Source organism: Zonotrichia albicollis, chromosome 6 (assembly GCF_047830755.1).
Source record: "Zonotrichia albicollis isolate bZonAlb1 chromosome 6, bZonAlb1.hap1, whole genome shotgun sequence".
Taxonomy (NCBI): domain Eukaryota; kingdom Metazoa; phylum Chordata; class Aves; order Passeriformes; family Passerellidae; genus Zonotrichia; species Zonotrichia albicollis.
The window spans coordinates 13,610,602-13,629,027 of NC_133824.1; the positions used below are offsets into that span (position 1 = coordinate 13,610,602).

Genomic DNA, 18,426 nt, shown 5'->3' on the forward strand with positions numbered 1-18,426 from the left:
AATTGTATGTTTTATGTATGCAGCTAAATCGGCATTTGATTTCCCCCCCGGGCCGTATATACAGCGCGCACTGCGCTGGTGGGAGCGCACCGTGTTGTAGAGGGGAGGAGGGTGTTTGGTTCGTGAACTTTCGTGGGATGTTATTTCTCTTCTGATCAGACGGAGGAAAAGTTGGCTGTTTCTCTGTAGTAGAAGATAAAATGAAACATACGAAATGAGCTATATCTTCTCCAAATATTGCTGAAATTATCATGGAAATTTTTGTCTGTGCCCACTGAGATGTTCCAGAAAGGGAAGGTCTGGAAGCAGGTTTTGCTGTGAGCTTAACAGCCCTGAGTTGTTCTGTATAGAATTTCAGTGGGTGAGTGAGCAATTCAGATTCGTCAAGGCTGCATTGTTAGGGGATTTCAGTGCCTCGGTATTCGTTGAAAGCACAAGCAGCGCATTGCCCTCATGCATGCAGGAATAAGCAGCTGAATTTACACAAGTGTACATCAGGAACCGAGTTTTGAAGTGCAAAAAAGCAAATTTCAGCTAAGTTGTACTCTATAAGAAAGGACAATCACATGTAAACCATTTTATTTCTTCTGTTATTTTCAACATCATTTGGTACTACAGTATCATGTGTAGGATCATGTATGTCTTGAGCACTTTGGAAGCAAGTTGTGTGAGGACATCCTCACAGATGTGTTTATATTTGGCTTTCTGAGTATTGGTCTGGCTTTCTTTGTAACTTGAATTTTTCACTCTTCACAGCCAGTTCCAAGCTCAATTTGACATCAGGTCTCCACATCTAATTTAGTTTTATTAATATTTTTCTGTGAGGGAGCAGCACTAAAATTCATTCAGCTGGTTTGAAATTGATCACATAACAGGGGAGTGAGATGGAGGTGCTTAAATAACCATTGCTGTATTTTTTCCCATGCAGATTAAAAGGTCAAGAAGCTTTAAAGTGATCATGTAGCTGGAGCTTTTGCATATCAGAAACCATAGCACATCCCTGACTTAGTTCCTGTGAGAACTAGAATAATCTCACCTGCCTAAAGCACTCCTGTGACTTCACTGAAGAGGCTTTTTTGTAAATCAGTTCCGTGGTTAATTGCCTCTGCATGGTTTTTAATCTCAGTTTCTCCATGTTGCCTACCAACTACCGCGTTTCACTTATTAGATCACAGCAGTTTTTCTTTTATCATTTTCTGTGTAGGTGCTTACAGACTGATTGTTCCTGAATCTCCTGTAGAGCCAATTAAATAGGTTGAGCTTTTGTCTTCTGGTGTGTGGTAGGGTTTTTATTCCTTTATATTGTTGTGAATCTTTTCTGAACAGTTCTCAATTTTTCTGTCTTCTGAATTCTAGACAAAAGATCAGGTTCCGCCAGGAATCATACAAGTGAAATTATTTCCCATCTCCTTCATGTTTTTCTCTTCCTAAATCCTATTATATTGGTTCTTTTAGTCTCAAGATCACATCAGAGATGATAATAATCCAAATCTTCTCCAGAATCACTGCTTCCAAAGGTGCCATCCATCCCATGATGTTGCCTACTTCTCTTTGACCCTCTTTACCTGAGGGAAACCCACGCACATTACCCCTAAGTACATACTACTGAACACACCATTTATGGTGAAACACCTTTACAGTCAGCATTAAATGAGGGTACAAAATTACTTCCATCTAAAAGTGTCTCCTACTGGCTCAGTGTAGCAAGAAAGGCTCCCTTTTGCCATTTCAGCAGAATTGCTGCTTGCAGGATATAGGAGGTCTGCTTTACATATCTTTTATCTGCTGCATCGTGCAAGTGCAGACATCTGAGGAATATATTCACTCAGCAGTGTAATCTGTTGGCATCTGGCCATCCATGGGCAGACAGGGCAATACCCCTTTTCCAGGTGGTCCCTTGTTAGGAAAAGAATGAAGGAATATAAATGAAAAGAACCAACCTGAACTTTCTCCTTCCCAAATTTAAGCTGAACTCCAGAGCTCTACTGAAGCTGGAAGCTGTTCAGTTGAGCTTATTGTCTGTCTTGCAGCTGCCTCAGCATGTACAGGTTCCAGCTGGGACCAAGAGAGAATCACTGAAATGCTGTCAGGAATGCTGATCCAGGAGACTCTGTCCTGACCTGAAGTTCATATACTCTTGTGAGAGCTCCTGTTCTCAAGAGATTTTCTGCCCGCTTTGCAGGTCAAAAAGACAATGAAGAAACACTCAGACTTTGGTGTACTTATATAAAACGTATAGTTTACAAACTGCTGGAGTGGATAGCTGCTGCAGGCAGGATCCTTGTTCTTCCAATCAAATCAAAAGTAAAGCTGGTCTTGGCTGAAAAGGGAGTTGCTTTGTCTGCTTGACATTGTTTCCTCAATTTCTGTACCCAAGCATGACAGTAAATAAGAAGGTAGGAAAGGAAATAAGATAGCAATAGATCTTTTTTTCTTTTTTTTTTCCCCATCAAAGATCACTGAGAAAAGGGTCTTACCTATCACAAAAGCAACCAGAACTTTTCAGTTTGGACAGTGAGACTCAGGTGTGGATTATAAAAATCTGCATACTCTAGAGCTACATGTACATACAGAGACTCAATGTTGAGAGCCAAAAGTTGGAGAAAGCATACAGGATTCCAGTAGTTGCTGTCTTGTTCAACTATACCCTACCTTTACAGAGGATAATGCAACCAATGCTATCTGTATTTATTCTTTGTGTTGGGAAAGTGTTGCCACTTCCATTTAATGACTTTCTAATAGTTCCCACTGTTGCCTGCTTTGCTGGAGAAGGAGATAAAATATGTAGAATGGGTTGAAAATGCAAGCTGTCCACTCAACATCCTTGATCAGCCAGGGCTTCCTATGAAATGACTGTAGCCATGGCGGGGGTGGACCCTGAAGGATGCCAGTTCCAGGCATGCAATGCTGTTAACGTGTTTGGTGCATGTTATTTTGATCTAGTTCAAATTCTGTAATTAGCGCCCAGGCTTGTCTGTACAAGCCGGTCCTGTGGAGCAGCCTGTGGCGAAGACCTGCCCGCAGTGAGTGCCGCGCACCCCGGTACTGCCCAGCCCTCAGCGGGCCGGGCACGGACACCCGGCCCCGGGCTCCTGCCCTGCCCTCAGCGGGCCCGGCACGGACACCCAGCCCCGGACTTGCCCTGCCCTCCGCGGGCCGGGCACGGACACCCAGCCCCGGCCTCCTGCCCTGCCCTCAGCGGGCCCGGCACGGACACCCAGCCCAGGGCTCCCCTCAGGCCGGCGGGGAGGGCAGGCTGCTCGCCCCGCTGCTATGGCAACAGGCCGGGAATGCCTCTGGCTCAGGCGCCCCGCTCTCCGCTCCGAAGCGCCTGCTCTGCAGACAGCTCCATTGTCTGCCGGACAGTGGTCTTTCCATCGGCTTCCAGCGAAATAGCCTCTCCCCGAAGACAAAAGGCTCGGCACAAAGAGATTGAGCAGGGCTGAAAGTTTAAAGGGGAAAAAGAAAATCTCCTTAATTTGTGTTTTAACTGTAGGGGAGAGAGGAAAAAAATAATTCTGGCTTCTCTAAGTGATAGTTGGTGATGAAGGAAAGGGGTCATAAGTAGGTTTTGTTGGGATTTGGTAATTGCTTCCTGATGCATCCTGAAACTATTCACAAGGAGACTGGCTCACCCACGGGACTGTGGCATGGTTTTTACCCCTGCACAGTCAGGCTGCTGCCAACTGACAACTGTTCAGATCATCTAATGAGAGATCTGGTTTTCAGTTTGCTTTATGGGTGAACCACTTTTCATATCCAAAATTATGAGAGTTAATCCCAAGAAATAGTTTTGTTTAGATCCAGCTCAGAGAACTCAAGTGCAGATTTGCCAAGTGTCAATAGATACCTTGTTTTCTAGAGTTTCTCCCTTATGTTGTGGTGTGGTGTTGATGGAGAAATTTAGGGGGGAGGATACTGCTGAGTTAGTAAATACAGGATTTAATCTTGCAAGTTGTCAGCATTTCTAGAGCATTAAAATTGTGGTTCAAATAAACACACTCCCAGTACATTCTCTTTTCTTGTCTCAAGCAGAAACATGCTTTCCTGAAGCCAGTGGGAAGGCAGAATTTTCCTTCATGACTTTAAGTGCTCAAATGTGTGTTTCTGAACAAAGCTTACAAGAAATGCCATTCCATGTGAGAAGTTAAATTCAAACCTTTCCATGGGGTGCCTGTCCTTGTCCACATGACTGGCCTTTTTGTTTCTGCCATTTGACCTTGATGTGACCTAGATGAGTGGTACAGATCTGCAAACTGAAGAGATGCAGTGCAAAAGATCAGAATACATTACGTTCCTAAATGAATTTAGATATTTCTTCTAGACTTGTTAACCTAGTGGAAGTCTGCTGGTGATACTTTCTCATCTGACAGCTATTTCTGATATTTTATAGAAGTCCTTTGTCCAGGTAGACCAGTGGATGAAAAAAATTTCGCTCGCCCCCATTTTCATAACATACTGAAGCAATTTTGCAGCATTATCTCATGACAAAAAAAAAAACATCTCTTCTCCTAGAACATGATCAGTTCTTGAAATGGTGGAATAGAATGCTCATCAGTGAACCGAGCAGTCATTCTTGTCCACAGCAACAATGTTGTTCTTCTTAGATAGCTTCTGTCAATTTCCTCCATGAGTCAGTGCCACTGTGTAAGATACTGCTTTTGGGTATTTCAGTTACACATTAAGTGTTGCCCGTTTATTTCTTGAATGTTCATTTGATCTTTTTGTAGGAGTACATTAAAATATATATTTTGTAATCTGAGTACCTTTTGTTTAAGCTAAGTGAAGTCCTCATTATCACATGTTCCTCATTTCTCTAATCCCTGTTGTTTCCTTTGGGCAGACCTCAGTTTTTTCAGGACTCTTCTGCAAAATCTCACATGGCCCTTCAGAAAGCTGAGCTTTGTTTACAGGGCACAGCAGCTGTGGGGGCCCTGTTGTTTTCCTTCACATTGGTCACATTCTGTGCTCAGCTCTTGTCTCTCTGGCGCCGCCACCAAACCAGCCACGCAGTTTGGTGATAGAGGCAGTAAGGCTTCCTGTCACACTGTCCGTACCTTTTTTTTTTTTCCCTCCCTAATCTTGTCCTGTACCCTGCATAGATCTGTTAGGTCCCTTCCACATTTCCAGAATGTAGAAGTCTATTTCCATTTAGCTTTCTGTGGTGTATTTTGTACAGGGATTGTCCTGACACCGAGAGCTCCACCCTATCCAGTCCTAGTACCCTGCCTAATTCCTACTTCTGGTGCCTCAGGACAAAAATTTTCAGGATTCCCTGTTCCTCCCCTCTGCATTCCCAACAAAGGAATTGTGAGCATCATTTGGGGATGAAATAGGGCACATAGCTAAGACTAGGTGGTGATGAGGGTTGCTAGAACTTAAAAATCATAAAATAAATCAGTTGTCTGAGAAGTTATTTGGGACTAGCATTCAGAAATTTGCACCTTGTGTTTTGCCTCCAGCCAGAATTATAGCTTGGATTGAAGATGCCTGTTAAAGATGGAAAGATGGGAATTTAAAATCAGCTCAGAGGACTGAAGTACAGGTTTCTTCTTCACTTCTCTCCACAGTGCTGTGATAACATAATGAGTTTCATCTTTCCATTCTTCTCGTGTGGGTCATTTTTGCTCAAACTTTCACACTTAACAGTCCCATGCCTTTCTGTTCTCTGTAATCACACCAACACCATCCAAAGGAGGGAGGAAGAAATTGCTTGTTGGATCATTTCTGTTTGGCTGCCTCTGTGGAGTGACCCTGAATAATCCTGTGTACCGTGGCAGCTACACACATACATACAAAAAGGAAAAACAAAATTCCAAATGACATAAGATAGGCAGCAGCCCAGTATTTGGTTCTGTTGATTTCCTGCAATTGTGAATAGCTCCACAACAGCTGGGGTTTTATGGTGGGAGCCTGGACTGGTTGTGCTAAGGGAGTCTCAGGCCAGGAGCAGATGAGTGTAGGAAAGGGGGAATGGCCTCATCAATCACAGCAATATATCGTAAAATGAGCCAGTCTGTCATAGCAGCCTCCTAGGCTGGTGGACAGCTGCCTGAGGGTGGAGATGACATGCTGATAACACCACAGCATGATAACAAGACTCTCAGACTTGGGTAGAGGGCTGTATAGCAGGACAATTAATTAAAATGTATTTGAATGAACAAGCTAGAAAGTTTTCTGTCTTCTACCCTCTTTGGGAGTCCTTTTGTTATATGTATACAATGGGTGAGCTGGGTCAGCTCTGTTATTTTCCAGAGTTGGCTGAAGTTGTTGATGGTACGTTGTGCTCATCAGACTGGCAGGGCAAGCACAAACTCTGACAGCGCAGCCATGCTTTTCATAACACCCTCCAAGACAGCCCCTGCAGCATCACTTTTTTTTGAATAGGCAAAAACTGAGATCAGTGTCACTATAAAGGAGGCTGGAGTTAGGTTACCACCAGTGGGAATATTTCTTCCTACTGTGTTCTGTCTCTGAATTGTCATGCTCAACATATATCCAAAACACACTTTAAATATCTTTAAAGGCCTCGAGAGGTGAAAACTGGCAATGCAGCATCCTGACTCAACCCTGTAACCACCTTAGCAACAGCCCAGTATGAATTTTGAAGACAATAACAGAACAATAACCAAATAAGCTGGTGCCTATCTCACTGTAAGAAGCATTTTTCACAATCTATTACTGCAAGCATTTTCTTTCCAAGGTCTTGATAAACCTTTTTCACTTGCCTCTAGTATTTTTTGGTAGAATCCTCCTAAATAGTGTGGACAGTACCCTGTTTCTTAGCCTGTGGGAGGGGCAAACAGGATGAAGCAAAAGCCCAGCATTTCTCCTTGCAGTTCTCAGCCAGTCCAGTATGTAAGCATTGAGCCTTAGCTGTTTACTCCAGTCTCTCCACCTTTCTCTGTTTTCATCCAGATACACTTGCTTGCAATGGCCAGTGCACAAAGAGCTTGACACACATAAGTTTTGCTCAGCCAAGGGCCACATCTTCTACTCTCTACAATTGTTTTATTCCCTACAGGAGCTTCCTTGCTTATTCCCTTTATCCTTTATGGTGTCTAGAAAACCCACAGGCTTTCACATGACTTATGATAGCCTATTTATCAAACACACATGACAACAACCATTAACACTTCCCATTACATCAGTATTTTTGTTTTGCTACAGAGAGAAAACTTGTGGAGCAGAGGCTGTAAATTGCTAGCTGATGGTCGCTTAGACAGTCACATGGTTCAGATTAGCACCTAAGACTTTTGCTGCCCATTCCTGTGTCATATTCATATTCCTGTGACACACTACTGTTTTTTTATTGAGGGTGTGGATGGGTGTTGAACTGGCAGGTTCATCTTCAGTGATATCTATGTGGGTCAGGCATTGCATGTAGATCATGTCCTTTTTGTTTTATCACACTATTTCTGGCCAGTTACCTTCAGTCCTTTGTGTTACATGTCAAAAATCCCTCCAAAATTAAAAAAAACCCGAAATTCAGACACACATGGCTTTGTTACAGCTCTTCTCACCTTTTCACTGAGCACCTCACCTGTTAGCTCATAAAACTTCCCTGTGGCCTGGAGCTTACATCTGCCTTGAGGCAAGAAGTGGCCAAACTGTCTACTCTCATGCAGTTACATGGCCTTGTCTGCATTTTAAACAGAAAATGTTTGCATAACAAGCTACAGGCATGAAAAGTATTAGCATTAGGCAAAAGTTGAGCACTGCTATCTTCTGTAATTTATAGCTATATGTCACCTGTGTTGTCTATGAAACACGTTTTTCTCCACAGTTCACCAGGCAACTAAATTATTAAAACACATGACTGAAATTGAAGTTTCCACAGAATCTTCCATTAGAAATTTCTAAATGGGTCTTTGGGTTTGTTTTAAATATCAGCAAACTTGTAAATCATTTTGATAGTGCTCTGCGTGAAGGTAGTGTATAAATATGAGATTACCTCTTGACCACATGACCTGAGATATGCAGACAAATCTGGCAGACAGGATGTGAGCTGCTGACTTGATATGATATAAAACTTGATCCTGGGAAATGCCTTGGGCATAGGCATGAGGAAGTTATTGCTACTATTTTTAAATGTTGTGAGGAGCCTGTAGTGTTTGCAGTAGTGTTTTTGAAGATGTAAAATATCCTGTCTCTTTCTAAATGATGTGCAGTGTTTATTTTTGTGAGCAGTGGATGGAGCAGTGGTACAGGCTTATTCAACATCCCTGTGTATTGACTTGTCTTTTTATGCTAAAGAATCAGCACAAGACTGAGCAGATAGCTGGGGTGGTTTCAGCCATGCATGAAGTGTCCACCTAGGAATCAGAGAACCAGTTATTTTGCATTGACTACCAAGTTGTCATCAGCTGATGTTACCATTTGTGGTCACTGCCAGTACAGTTTCTGAACTGATGGACTGGCAATAGCAAACCCAGAGTGCTTCAGCCACTTAACACACACAATGGTCTCCTGACTTGGATTTTCCTATAGCTATGGGAACATTCCTCACATTTATTCAGGAGGGCCAGACCCCACACCTGTGCAGTACTGCAGCAGCCATTTGAATCCATAACTCAAGACATGAGGCCATAGTGTGTTGCTTTGCTGTCAAAGCTTATGCTGCTCAGAGGGACCCCAGATTCTGAGGAGATGCAGTAGCTGGCACGTTTCCACCTGCAGTCTGGCACTGCAAATGAGAGACTTGTTCCCTGTGGTATTACCTCAGGTACCCAAGACAAAACTAACAAGGTCTGCAAACCTTTATATTTTGTTACTGGTTCACCATATATTGTTTGAAAAGTTATGGCATAATGAAGTAATGTGTTGTCTGTGTGTGAGAGGTTTAAGTGATTGCCTTTTGCAAAATAGAGCTTGTTCAATGGATGGTAGCATCAGCTCTTCCAAGATGGAGTGGGATTATCTTTGCATTTATAGGGCTGGCTGCAGATTTATCCTTCTTGCCAGATACCAATTATATGAAGCATCCTGGGCTTGCAGATACATTTCTGTTTCCTTATTCACTCTAATTTCTTCATGAGGTCAATAGTCTCATCTCAGTGGCAGCTCCACTATTGAAGGATATGTTGTATGTACTGTGGATTAAAATCAGAGAGGGAGGCAGACATCTGTGGAGAGAAGCAAAGTCCAAAGTACATTGAGGAAAACTACCTTCATTTATCTTTGCCAAAGTACCTTTAAAGGAACCGCTTTTGAAAAATGTTGTGCATGTCTTCTTCTTCTTTGCTCCTTGAAAGATGAAGTAGTGTGATTCATTCTTCTGCAGAATTCTCTTATTGATCTCTCTGCTGAAACAGGTTCATTTGGTGTTTTCCAGCTCTGCTCTGTCCCTTCACACACAGGCTTTGCCTTGCCTACCCAGACTGGGAGTGTAAGTATTCCCGTGGCTGTAGCAATGACTAAGTGTAGGGTGTAGTCACTGTCTTGGTAATCTGTGGGCTGAGCACACCTTGCTGAGAGCTCAGTTAGATGACATAGTGGGAAAAATATGTCAGTCATATCTGTGCCATGTCTTCAGGGGTAGAAATGAAGGTGCTTTGTAATGAATCATGTAGGCATGCTTACTTGCTAAGACAATTACTTTATGAATATACCTGTTTGTTTAATAGAAATAAGTTCTCAGGTAGAAGGAGGTTTGATCTTTTCTCCACCACTTAGGTGAGATCTGTTCACAACTTGGATTTAATTATAAGCAAATAGTATGATGTCACATGGAGCATGTGAATTCTTTGAACAGGCATAGTGTTGTCTATATCTTGTAAAAATCTTGAACACTTCTTACAATTATATTAATGTTAATGTACCACCTTCTGGCCAGCTAATGGAAACACATGAACTGATCTTCAGGAGCTTTCCTGATCTGTGGCTCTCAAATGGGCGAAATCAAGCAACCTCTTTTTCTATAGTAGCTCTGGGACCCATTCACTACCATTGTGTTACATGAGAGAAGAACTCCACTCTTTCAATATGTAAAGAGAACAAAAAGCGTTTACCTCAATTTCTTTTTAGAGTAGCCATACTTACTGAAAAAAAAAAAAAAACAATGAAGAAATCTATGTTTAAGTGATAAGCAGTGCTTTTACTTGGAGTATGAAATTACTGCCTGATATAAAGATGTAACAGTTTATTCAAGACACTAACAACCTTGTCCATTATTTTCATGAGCTGCTGGAGTACACTTACATGAATTTGGAGTCTACTGTTCAAATGATAAATTGGTACGGATTGGAGACACAGGCACTTACACTTCAAAGCTGTATATCTCTCTTTGCTGGTGATTTTTGGATAGGCTGTGTGCTTGCTCTTGACTGTAATTCTGTCTAAGAATATTAATAAACTAACTTCCAAGTGTTTACAGGCTAAAAAGTAAGCAGTGATCCATATTCAGAAAAGCATTTTCTGAATATGGATATTTTCTGCACAAATCTAATTTATCAGTTTTGTACACAATATGTTACAGATGCTTGGGGTTTTTTAAGACTAGCCAGACACATTCTGATTTCTTAGGGCACTGTATAGTACACACTGCAGAACACATAAGGAACTTCTATAAAACTGTAGTTGCAGCCAAGATCTGTACAAGAGAAAGGGGAGTTCACTGTACACAGACTATGAATTGTTGAAATATTTTTTCATTTATTCTATACCATATCTGACGCGCTGGTGGTACTGAATTTTTTTTATGAACCAGAGTTCTAACTACTCAATAAACATAACACAATAAAAATACTGAGTGTTTTTAAATTAAATCACTCAAGAAAGTTCTGCATTACAAACTAATTTTGTTCTCTTGAACATTTTCTTTATTCAAGGAAGAGTGAAAAGGCTCTGATTTAATTAATTCGTTTCTCCAGTTGAATAAGATAAACAGAGAAGAGGAAAATGATTGATAGCTTCCTGCATAGTGCAGTGAGGCTTACAACTGCAACTACTGCTGTTCTAGTAGTATGACACCAGTGTCTTAATGGTTAATTCAGTCTTGTTTGTTGGGAAGATGCTCTTTTCCTTCTCCAAGCAGCAAGGGGTGGTGTGACTGGAGGGGACACCAGGCAAATAATTCTGGCCAGTGAAGCACTGTAAGCACAAACACCTGAAATGCAGTAGTCCATCTTTCCTATAAACACAGACTTCTGTGTAGAAAGATAATTGATAGAAAAAGTCAAAACATCAATGGAAAAAGTCAACAAAAGCTTCTAGAGTCCTTAAAGATAGTATGTCAAAGACTGTCCTTTTCAACAGTTTTGCAATGCATGGCTAGTCTTTAAAAGCTGTCTGTTCTTGTTATTGCTTTGTATTGCTGTGGCTTGAAAAATAAATGGATATCATTCACCTTCATATATAATTTTCAATTGTAATAACCCTTAGAACTTGGTTGATGTGTTTTGTCCTTAGATCAGAAGGTTGGGTAAACTTACTGGAATGAGAGGACTAGAATATCAAGTTAGCCAAGAGATTATAATGAGCTCATGGCAGCACTTCAGCTAGCATGATTATTCCCTATTTCATATTCTAAATTGTAGCTGAAATAAAAATTCAAATTGTCTGTTATGGCTGAGGCAGAATGGAAATCAAGCTCATCTTTTTTGGGAACTGGTGGCAATTTAAATAATGACTTAAATAGTTTGGTAGTGTTGTTGCTGTAAATTACACTCAAATCACAGGTGTACAACTATACCACAGTGCTACATTTTGCATTTACTTCTTGCTTGTACTGAAGAACAGTGACTTGGGTAAAACATGGGATGTCTGGGAGAAGCAAAAAGCACAAATGCCAGCACTGCTGTGTCATGTAGAACAAACATGGTGCAGTTACAGAATATAAGTACATGCTGGCTGCTCATTTTTTAGAGCATTCTGATTCATTAGCTCAGTAGGAAAAAAACGGAAAGAAGATCATTACATTTCTTAACACTGAGAATTTGTGCTTATTTTGGAAAACGCCTTATTACCACTACAACAATCCTGGAAAGAGCTCAGACTGAAATAGCGCACTGTGGTACAGTTTTCTAGGAAGTGTATTGGCAGAGCCTGAGACTAGGAAAATAGCATTCATAGGTGCCCTGTCCTGAGAGAGGATGAGCACAGCTTCCACAACACAAGTTAAAACCATGTTTTTCCTTATCCTAAGATATATCCCTAGATCACAGCTTCACTAAGAGATGTTTCAGAGACATCCAAGGACTGTCAGAGTCTTGCACACTGGGTACAACAAAGAGTCTCTTTGCTGAACACATCCTGGGGAAAAATCACACCTGGGCACCTTTTGTACTTCCATCATCCTACCCCATGTGCTTTTGTGGTAATGGCAAATGCACAGACAAGTACGTGGGGACAGTTTGCAGATGTGCACTTCCTCAATGTTCATTCCTCTTCCTACTGGATTATTCTCTGGAGCAAAGCGTATGGAGAAAAGGGAGCAAAATTGTAATAAGACTGAGGGAACATTCCAGGCAAATAACAGAAGATAACTGTAGAGAAGAAATGCATCCTGAAAGTTTAGAGAGGGAAGTTTTAAAAAATCACCGTGACATATGGTTTCTCCTTTAGGTCGTTATGTTGGGATGAGATCAGTACAATCATTGCTGTCATTCCTTTAATATGTCTTTCTGGATTCCTTTTCTGTGTTCAACTGTGTATCTTTTAATTAATTCTTGTCAGACTCCTCAGCATTTTAGCCAAGTCTTTTGACTATCTAATTCTTGCCCAACATATGAATAGGCCTTCCTTGAGTGTGCAGACTCTGAGGGTTTTTTTGAGGAGTGAACTAGGTAATTCCAGAATAACTAGCTGAAATTTCCTCCCCTCCCCTCTTTTTTTAAAGACAACTCCTCGTCTCTCCAGGAAGATGAAGAGATAGATATGGAGGCTGTCAACTGGCAGCAGAACACCTCCATGAATGGCCATTCCTCTACCCCAACCACAGTTCGCTTTCCCAGCTGGGTGACTTTTGATGACAATGAAGTCAGTTTTGCACCACAGAGCCTTTCTCCCTTGAAAACAGATACCCCACCTGCAGAAACACAGGCTCCAGATGTTAACTTTAATCTCACTACGTCTTTAAAAAAAAGAGAGCGTCCTAAAAGTACATTGGGAGACCTCTCCAGAATTCAAAAACTAGATCTCTCTTCTTTAACCAAGCTGCCTTCTGTTGAAACACCACCATGGAGTGCTACTAATCCCTTTCTGGATGAATCTCTTCGAGATGTCCAACCCTCACCCATCAATCCATTCAGCTCATTCTTTGAGGAGCAAGAGAGGCGTTCCAAAAGCTCTTCTGTCTCCAGTGCTCCAGGCAAAAGCCAAAGAGACTCTCTCATTATTCTCCATCAAGAGCCTGATACCGTCAGTTTCCATGAGGCAAACAAGACTGTAACACACACAGATGCTGTAGAGCAGCTCAAACAGCTCCAGATTGGAGACCCAGATGGCATGAGCTGTTCTGCCTTGCCTGATGATGACCCCATGATGCCATATGATCTGGATGCAGCTTTATTTAACCTGGCACCAGCTCAGCCAAAGGATGGATGGCCAATGATGCTGAGGATCCCAGAGAAGAAGAACATTATGTCATCGAGGCACTGGGGACCAATATACGTCAAGCTGACTAACAGTGGATGTATACAGCTTTTTTATGAGAAGGGACTCGAGAAGCCTTTTCGGGAGCTCAAACTTGAAATCAATCATGAGATTTCAGAGCGCAAGCTGCAGAACTACGATGAGAATGGAAGGATACACAGCGTGCGGTTGGATCGCACAACATACAAGGAGAAAAAGAAGTATCAGCCTAAGCCGGCCATTGCACACACTGCAGAGAGAGAGCAAATTATCAAGCTTGGGACTACAGATTATGAAGACTTCCTTAGCTTCATCACTGCTGTGCAAGACACACTGATGAACTTGCCAGCTTCATCAACAGATCTGAGCACAGTGGGACTGAATTATCAAGAAGAGGAAATCACTGTGGATGTCAGGGATGAGTTTCATGGCATCTTGGCCAAGGGAGACAGTGGGATTCTCCAGCACAGTGTGCTGACTCATATCTATGTTCTCAGCTTCCTTTCTGGCCTGGCAGAATGCAGACTGGGCCTTAATGATATCCTGATCAAAGGGAATGAAATAGTTGCAAGGCAGGATATTATGCCCACTACTACCACTAAGTGGATTAAATTATACAGCTGCCGCTTCCATTCATGTGTGGATGAGGATGTGTTTAATAACTCCCGTATTATCCTGTTCAACCCCTTGGATGCCTGTCGGTTTGAACTGATGAGATTCAGGACTGTCTTTGCTGAGAAAACTTTGCCTTTTACTCTGAGGACAGCTGCCAGCATCAATGGTGCTGAGGTGGAGGTGCAGAGCTGGCTGATGATGTCCACGGGGTTCTCTTCCAACCATGACCCTTTAACTCAGGTCCCTTGTGAAAACGTGATGATCCGCTACCCCGTGCCAAGTGAGTGGGTGAAGAACTTCCGCAGGGAGAGTGTCCTGGGGGAGAAATCTTTGAAAGCCAAGGTGAACAAGGGAGCCACTTTTGGATCAACCAGTCTGTCTGGTTCTGAGCCAGTAATGAGAGTAACTTTGGGAACTGCCAAATACGAGCATGCCTTTAATTCCATTGTATGGAGGATAAACCGACTGCCTGACAAAAACTCAGGTGAGTGCCACATACCATCTCTGCAGGAATAAACTAAAACAAATCACGTATTTTGAAAGATAAGAAATACTGAGTTTAAATGGTGAGAGATGTATCATCCCCTGTAGTATACCAAAAGGCATAAGTTAGTTGTATCAAGTATTTGTCTGACCCTTCATTGTAATAGTTTTACGTATACTACAAATACAGCTAATGATAAAATCAGTTTTAGGTTTTCTAGATGCAAAAATATGCTCTGTCTCTTCTTGGAGGTATTTAAAAGAGGTAGTACTTAGGGAGATGGTTTAGTGGTAGACTAGATTTGTGCTAAGTTAATGGTTTGACTTGATAATCTGAAAGATATTTTCCAATAAATGGTTCTGTGATTCTGAAACCTAGGCATCAAACATCTGTGTGCTCAGTACTGTGATTGGAAGCAAGGCTTTTTCATGTAACTTGCAGAAGCAAGATTCTATACTGTGGGGCTTAATGACAGGATCAGATATATTGCTGTAGCTCCAGCACTGTGTTATCTTTTCCAAGCATACTGGGACAGTGCTACGTATTTCAATGCATATGCCACAGTTAATGCCTCTGAATTGTCTGATGTGGGGACTGTAGGAGAACAGAAGACATTGCTCAACCATTAAAAAAAAAAAACAAAAACGTTTCCAAACACCATTTTGTGGCTATGTTTGTGGCATCAGTACAGAGAGGGAATTACAGCTTAAACCTGAAGAGAGAATACCAACATGAAACCCGTTTTGTATTTCTATCCCAAGTCTTTGTATTTCTAGTAGCATGGTCATAATTAAACATGAAAATGATGTAGACAAGCTACTGTTCCCTTTGGCCATTTCTGGTAGTTGTTCTATTTGCTGTCTGGCATCCATAGTGCACAATAAAGCTGGACAAGTCAGGCTTATTCTTAGGTGTAGTAAATTCTACTTCTTGACCTATCTGATCTAGAATTTTACAAATGATACGGACTTTTCAGTATTAATGCTGTAGTAATGCATCTGGGTCACTGGGAGGGTTTCAGTGTTCCCTGAAGGAAAGCTCATTGTCATACCACATTTGGCACTCTCTATATGTTTTTCCTGAGTTTGAGTTATAGTGTCAGCAAAACAGTGATCCAGATATCCTAGTCTTTTGGGTCACGTTTCAGCCCAAGGACAGCAGTTTACACCACGTGTTACCAATTTGGAGGGGTATCACTGGCAAAAGGGAAGGCTCCAGGTTTGCTGTAGACTGAGGTGGAGGAAGACAGAGCTTGGAAGCTTGAGAGAAATACAGCAATGAAAAATTCACCCCAGGCTGCTTATGAGCAATAACATGCTTATGAAGAAAATCTCAATATGCCATCTGCACCGGCTCTGGGAATGGCATGCTGTGAAATTGGGCCTTCTGTGGTATGTTCTCTGCAAAGATCTCAGTGTGCCATACAGACATCACAGCTGAGGAAACGAAAGCCCTCAGACTTTAACACAATCACAGAACATGCCAGTAGCAAACCAGGAGAAGAGGCAAACCCCTGTCTCTGCTGCCTCCTGCAAGGTGATGCTGCCTCATTGCTACTCTGAGGGAGATACTGATCTGTGCCTCTTGTTTCCTTCTTTCCCATCGTGACTCTTTATTGTATATACACTGTGACAGGGGGAAGGAAATACATTACAGAGTTGTTGCTGTTGTTGGACTCCTGCCACAGAGCATCTATCCATCAGTGTCATCATGCAAAACGCAGGGCACTTGGTATTTGTTTACATCCTGAGAGGAAGAGAGTGTCCTCACCCCTCCGGTCAGATCAGATGTTATTTCAGGGAAAGGAAGAGCCTTGGAAGCACTGTCTTGACCAAGACACATGAGGTATGTGAGAGGGAGGGAATCCCAGAGTGATGACAGGGCAGGCCAAGTAGTTTAAATCTGACCTTGCCCTTCAGGAACTATTTCTGCTTATTGGTGGCACTCCATCCCATGGTTCTCCTTTCTCAAAGCATATGGCAAACAAAGAGGTATATTAAGTGGTACTCAGAGGGATTCATTCCCACTCCCTCTTAGATTTGCCTGATGGACAACATATGCTTTTGTCCAGGTGATAGTCATGTGGGATCTAACTACCAGCCTTGCGCACGTTTGGCTGTATCCAGCCCCATCCACAAGTCATGTAATAACTCCATGTATTTGCAAAGTTGTCATAAATGATGCAGTTCTCAAGCACTAAACACAAAACTATGAGTCCACTGACTCACACTTTATGCTGTCTTACTGTGATATCTGTTACTCACCCCTAAGAGCGCGCTGGGTCTTCCATAAATATTTGGCCTGGTAATGACCTGCTTTGATGCCTGGGACTCCAGAGCAGGGGAGGAGTACTGGCATCACACTGGAACTGAGGGAAGTGCTGCAGGTGGTCACAGCCTGCAGCTCCACCTGCCTCCAGAGGCCACACAACAGGCCCACACCACTTGGGGCATATGCATTGCGTGTGTGCTCCAGCACATGTGCCTGCCTGCCAGATGTGCTCACAGGAGTACGTATGTAGGCACACGTTTTGGGACTTCCTGTTCATCCACAGTGTGTGCTCTGACACACAGTCCCTTGCAAACACAATCCCAGAACTCCAGAGGTCTCCAGACAGTCAGCTGGGCCTCCTGTGCTTCACTCCATTCCCTGAATGTGGACTGGTGCAGTCTCTGTGTAGAGTGAGGAGCATGACCCCCAAACCTGCCGTCCCCAGGAGAGCGTGTCCTGCCATAACTCACTGCTTGTATGCAGGTTGTAGCGTCCTAAACTCCCAGATTGTTAAGAACTATTTCAGCAGCTTTGCACTCTTACCTAAATTTTTTCTTTCTGTGCTTTCTAATGGGATGGGGCCCTTTGCACTCTCACTCTAGGAGACAGTGTTATCAGCACTGTCTGTAGTATTTTGTAGCCAAAGTATCTGCTTATGACTGAACATTGAAAAGCATGTGACAAATGAAGGACAGTGCATACTCTGACTGTGATTTGACCTAAAGAAAAAAATTGGGACTGGATTCTACTGAGCACGTTGCTGAAATCACATAGCAAATATTTGCCCATTTTTACAGTTTGGTAAACTTTATTGCCTGTGACATATTTAGAATTATTATGAACAAAAGATCTGAGGAAGAATGCCTATTTGCAGGCTATTTACAGATCCAGTTGCTGCTGGCTGGGCTTCACATGTTCTTTTTTTTTTTTTCTTAAATCCACCAGTAGAATACTAGAGAAACATCCAAACAGTCTTTGATCATGGGAAAAGGCTCTTTCTGTGAAGCAGGGATGTAACATCTATGCAGAGCCTTGGATCTGGATTTGAACTTTCTCTAGTTTGGCTGTGGATCCCAGGCATGCTGCCTGAAATACTTTCTGAAGTAGATTATATCTTTTAATCCAAACATGTTGGGACATTTGGAGTGTCATGAGTCATTTGGAGCACATTCTCTCCAATCACAGTTACACTTGCATATATATTAATTATCAGATCCTTGATTGTCAGAACAAACTGGTGGTAGCTCAAGGAAACAAGAGGTGCAAAACAAAAGTAGTCTGTGGGTTCCTCCTGATTTTACTAAGAAGGGTGCCTCTTTCTAGAGAAAGAGCTCTGAATAAGCCTGTTGAGCAGTCTATAGAGGTGGTGCCCTGTAAGCCTCATGTCCAGAACAGTAATGAACACTGACGGGCTAGGTAATTTTGCAGTAGATTCAGTGGATCAGTTGCTTTCTTAATCTGTTCACCTTGTTATCTACCACAAC

At 42.3% G+C, this 18,426-nt stretch overlaps 1 protein-coding gene and 1 long non-coding RNA gene across 5 annotated transcripts in view; one reads left to right on the top strand and one right to left on the bottom strand.

The window, feature by feature from the left end:
• The window catches only part of STON2 (stonin 2), a 65,244-nt gene that overhangs the window by 40,832 nt on the left and 5,986 nt on the right, over nt 1–18,426 (top strand). For all 4 annotated transcript variants that reach the window (XM_074542524.1, XM_074542525.1, XM_026792145.2 and 1 more), the window contains one exon: nt 12,839–14,671. In XM_074542524.1, coding sequence (XP_074398625.1) covers nt 12,839–14,671 — 1,833 coding nt within the window. The remainder of the gene's footprint in view (nt 1–12,838; nt 14,672–18,426) is intronic.
• The window catches only part of LOC141729334 (uncharacterized), a 39,690-nt gene continuing 23,633 nt past the window's right edge, over nt 2,370–18,426 (bottom strand). Inside the window, exon 2 of the long non-coding RNA XR_012580721.1 lies at nt 2,370–3,442. This is a non-coding gene — a long non-coding RNA (uncharacterized LOC141729334). The remainder of the gene's footprint in view (nt 3,443–18,426) is intronic.